Genomic DNA, 4,648 nt, shown 5'->3' with positions numbered 1-4,648 from the left:
GAGAGTCCAGTGGAGGGATACAAAGATGATTCGGGGACTGAAATATCTCTCTTACAAGGAAAGGCTGAGAGACCTGGGTCTGTTGAGCCTGGAGAAGAGAAGACTGAGAGGGGGTTTTTTAAATGCTTATGAACGTCTAAAGGGCAGGTGTCAGGAGGATGCGGCCAGACTCTTCTCAGTGATGCCCACCAACAGGAGAGGGGGCAATGGGCACAAACTGGAACGCAGGAAGTTCCATTTAAACATGAGGAGAAACTCAGTTTCTCAGTGGCAGAGCACTGGCACAGGCTGCCCAAAGAGGTTCTGGAGTCCCCTTCTCTGGAGATACTCAACCCGCCTGGACACAATCCTGTGCACCCTGCCCTAGGTGAACCCTATTTAGCAGGGTGGTTGGACTAGATGATCTTCAGCGGTCCCTTCCAACCTCTACCCTCCTGTCATTTCTCGATTCTGTGACTGTCACACCTGCATTTTAAGGGAAATTGCTATGAGAGCAAAAAAGCTTTTGGCAAAGGCTGGCATCAGGTTTGGGTGATATTCCTGCACATCATACAAGGTGCTGCATACCATCTGGATTACGCATGGTGTTAGGACTTGCAGAAATGCTCTCTCATTTACATGCTCCCTTTTAGCAGAGACTGTGCTTTATTGAAACCAGTGGCTAAACTGGGGGTCACTAGTATATAACTTCTCCCTCGGGAGGCTGGATCCAGGCCTGTAGCTGTCAAATGCTACAAGGTGGTGAACTCATGCCATATAATCCTCCCCATTCACTTCATAGCCATTCAGCTGTGGCTTTCAAGCAACATTAGGCAAGATTAGAGCCTGAAAGATACTCTAAATACCTTTCTATCACAAAATGAAGAGCATTTTGCTACTGAACAAGTTGAGAGCTGAAAGCTTCCACTTGGACAGGAACAGTATAATCTCCTTTTGGTTGGGCTGAAGATGGGAGAGTGAGGATAGATAGATAGAGAAAACCCAAATTAAAACAACTGAGCCAACAGCATCACCACAATTGGGAAAGTAAATAAATCAGTCTGTCAGGACCCTTCACTTGTTTTGGACAGCAAAGCTGGTGCCCTTGGATAGTTGTCATTCCATGGATTATCCTCCACCTGGGTACCAAAGACCAGTACCTGTGTGCAATACTTGATTCTTTCCAAGATGGTGGAGAAGTTTGGCCGATACTCTGGGCTGTGCTGCCAGCACTGTGTCATTATCCGGTACCTTAAAATGAGTAAAAAAAAAAAAAAAGAATCAAGAAAAATAACTCTGTAAAGTGTGTTTCTGTATGAAGTGCTCATGAGTCCAGAAGAACAGCACTTGCTACGTGGCCAAAAGGAGGTCAAAAGAAGACACGTCATTTCTGCATCATTGGATCCTGACCCATTAGGGGACCATTACTCAAAGCAAATTCTGTACTAAATAGCGTAATTCTAAGCTGTATACAAGAGGTAGTGACTCAAGAGCCGGTCAATAATATCCACTTACACTGGACGCGATCACCATCCCTGGCTAAAGGTTTCTAGTTGCCTTTGTCTAACCTGTTGGATCCCACTATCCCTTGCCTTGTGGCAGTAAGGGGATACTTACACTGGTCCTGGGCAGTTTTTTGGTGGGTCCATTCTTCCGCCACTGGTGACAAATTCCAGCACTTCCTGATTGGTTTTGCAAGGGTAGGGCATGTAGCCCAAAGAGAAAATCTCCCAAAGAAGTACACCAAAGGACCTGTGTCAGAAACCAGCCAACAGTACCCGTTAAGATTCGTTTGTGGCCCACAAACCTGGCACGAAGCTGCGTAGGTAATACCACAGCAACAACATCTCAAAGCTGTAGGCCAACCAAAGTAATGTGCAATGAGCATGATTATGAGTCAACTTTGATATAAAAATCCAAACAATCAAGACCTTTGCTCCAATACTAGCTTTGTAGAGGTTTCAAAATATTGAATAACTCTGAAGTTGTTTGTTGTTCTTTCTGCTGCGTTCGTTATTTCTAGAGTAGGAAATGCCAGAGCACCCTTTGCTGTGTATGGTCTAACTGAAAAGAACTGTTAGATCTGACTTGGAGATTCCTATGTTACTTGGGAAGACTCAAGATGTTTGAATCGGTGTTTGGGAACAGGATGCTCAAGGAAAAAACCAAGTAAGAGACACCCAGTGAAACTGAAAGGCAGCAGCATTTATTATTTGTCATGAGATGGTGGCCCTCCTGTTCTACATCCACAGGTCATTTAGGCAGTTCCACTGAAAATAATGTATGACTTGGAGCCAAGGGAGTCAAGGAGGTTCTGCGAGGACTTCAGCAAGGTCAAATTTTTGAAAGTTGCTATTCACTGCAAAGGTGGAAGAAACTTCCAGTACACACACGTTACTTATGCCTGTAACAGGAACTTTCCTTCAAAACAGCCAGTACTGGCTGCTCACTGCTAGGCGCTGATAAGCAATCCCTTGTCTTCCGGCGTCACTAACAACTTCAGGAAACTGGGTCAAGCGTGGCGTTTAAGGGAATGTCTCAGTACAGTAAAGCGAAGAATCTACCGTGAGGAAGAGAGCCCGTCTTAAGTGACGGGAAAGCTTTCATTCCCAGCACCCGTGCATGAATATGCTACTGTTGAGGGAGTGCGGGTTTTAGAGAAAGATTCAATTACACGAGGAGTCAATATATAAATAGTTTCCTCAGCAACCAGCAAGACTTCTGATCAAATCTTCTGTGAATTTATATGCAACAGAAAAAAATTACACAAAAGAGTAATTCTACGTTATACAAAACCCAAAAGCAGAGCTCTTCACTAATAGAAATTGAGCTGCAGCTACAGAAGGTTGAGGGCAATATCTGGTGGTATTTGTCTGGATTTTTAACTGAGAGTTCTTGGGAAACTAAACAGCTTTCTCTTTTCACTTCTTGATTGCCTGCATATGATACTCTACATTTATGTATAGTGAATTTTTACTAACTCCATTTACGTTAGATATTTTAATGCTTGTTCAGAATTATTTAGCTGTGCTTCTACTGAGTGCAGAGGGAAACTTCTAATGTTTTTCTGGGAAATTCTGACATTTTTTAGGGTTCCAGCTGAACAGACATCTTTTTCTCGAGCAGTACATTTCTTGAGCCTTATCACTGAGTAGCAGAAGGGATTAAAAGATGTCTGTTACCAGGTATCAGTCTTGGAGGTGAAAATGCCTTCTAGAAAAGCTTCTGGTGGCATCCACTTGACAGGAAGCATGGCCCTTCCTCCCTTGCGGTAGTAACTTGCTCTGGGAAAGATAAAACGCGTGGAGAATGTCACACAGTCTGAAAGGACTTAGATATATAAAAGATTGTATTACCACAGCAACAGCAGCAGGGGATTGCATGTGGCAGTGGAGGCCAAGTGAGAAAAAGGAAAAGTCATTGCCACAAATGGTGTGTGGAAGCAGTATTTTACACCCTCTTTGAAACTGGGATAGAAACTGAGGAGTAGCTGCGTAGCTGAAGACACAGAATTTGCTAATGCTTTGCACAGGCTGTTGATGCAGCAAGTCTTCCTGACATCATAATCTCAGAATTATGTTGTTTGGGATTTTTTTTTATTTAAGATTATTTATGATCAACTGGCTAACACATTCTCCTTCTCTTCGTTTATTGTCCACGTGTGTTTGCAGTGTTCTCTGAGGCCCAGTCTGGAGTAAGCGCAGTTCAGAGGTATTGGCTATTAGACACAGATGTGTTAATTTACAGCCTATTACCTCCAATTAAACTCAAAATCAAATTCAGACACATAATGGATGGTTCCACCGCTTCACATTCCACGAGACAGTGCAAACCAGTTGAAATTATACAGATTACCAAGTTATTCACAGGACTGAAACGGCCTTTCGCTTACCTGTAAATATCCCTGGCCATCCCAAAGTCACCGATCTTGGCTATTCGTCCTGCTCCAGTGCAGGTCAAAAGGCAATTCCTTGCAGCTATATCTCTTTCAAAAATAAATAAATTATTAATGCTAATTTTAAACTCCTAAGTAGCTAAAGGAATAAAGAAAGAAGATTAGATCCAGTCCTGCAAGCTTTAGTTGAATCATCTTTACGTAAATGAGGAGAGGAGCCTTATTAAAAGCAATAAAAACTATCATTTTTATTAAACACAATTCTTAAGCTGCATTTACATTACATTTTCTACCCCGTGTTTTCCAAGCCTTCTCCTTTCCCATCGCCTCTCACTAAGGCAGAAAGCAGAATCGGTGTCAGACCGGGGACAGACCCAACCTCTTTTGCTTCAAAATACATTATGACGGATTTCTTTCTTGCTCTGTTTTTTCTGAAAAATATCATCCCAGCAGTGTCGCCGACAGCTACAGATGTGATGCAATTGGGTAGTCTTAGTAAACGGCTTAAAAAGTAAACGTAGGCGCAGATTTGATAAACCGTTGCTTTGCTGCCTCTGGGTAGCTCCTGTGGAACCAAGCGAAGCCACGTATGGGAGCAGCCATTTGCTAGCTGCAGGCTGAGCTGTGACAAATGGCAGTGATGACTGCGTGGCCAAGACTGAAGGATTTGTGTTCATTTTAAATATGCACGCTGAAAAAGAACTCATTAAAAATCACAGCACTGTGGGGGTCCTGTTGATTGCAAAAAAAAAATGAGCTCCTTGAACAACTCGT

The 4,648-nt window shown here is 43.0% G+C and overlaps 1 protein-coding gene across 1 annotated transcript in view; it reads right to left on the bottom strand.

The window, feature by feature from the left end:
- Positions 1-1,139: 1,139 nt before the first annotated feature.
- The window catches only part of LOC104488896 (ALK tyrosine kinase receptor-like), a gene marked incomplete at its 3' end in the record, with an annotated part of 41,250 nt that continues 37,741 nt past the window's right edge, over positions 1,140-4,648 (bottom strand). Inside the window, exons 22-25 of the mRNA XM_010130990.1 lie at positions 3,872-3,964; positions 3,162-3,263; positions 1,597-1,731; positions 1,140-1,230 (exon numbers count right to left, since the gene is read on the bottom strand). Of these exons, the coding sequence (XP_010129292.1) occupies positions 1,140-1,230; positions 1,597-1,731; positions 3,162-3,263; positions 3,872-3,964 (421 nt within the window). The remainder of the gene's footprint in view (positions 1,231-1,596; positions 1,732-3,161; positions 3,264-3,871; positions 3,965-4,648) is intronic.

This window comes from Buceros rhinoceros, unplaced genomic scaffold, assembly GCF_000710305.1.
Source record: "Buceros rhinoceros silvestris isolate BGI_N320 unplaced genomic scaffold, ASM71030v1 scaffold5782, whole genome shotgun sequence".
Lineage (NCBI taxonomy): Eukaryota > Metazoa > Chordata > Aves > Bucerotiformes > Bucerotidae > Buceros > Buceros rhinoceros.
The sequence above is the reverse complement of the archived record's forward strand: the minus strand, read 5'-3'. Positions and strand labels throughout refer to the sequence as shown.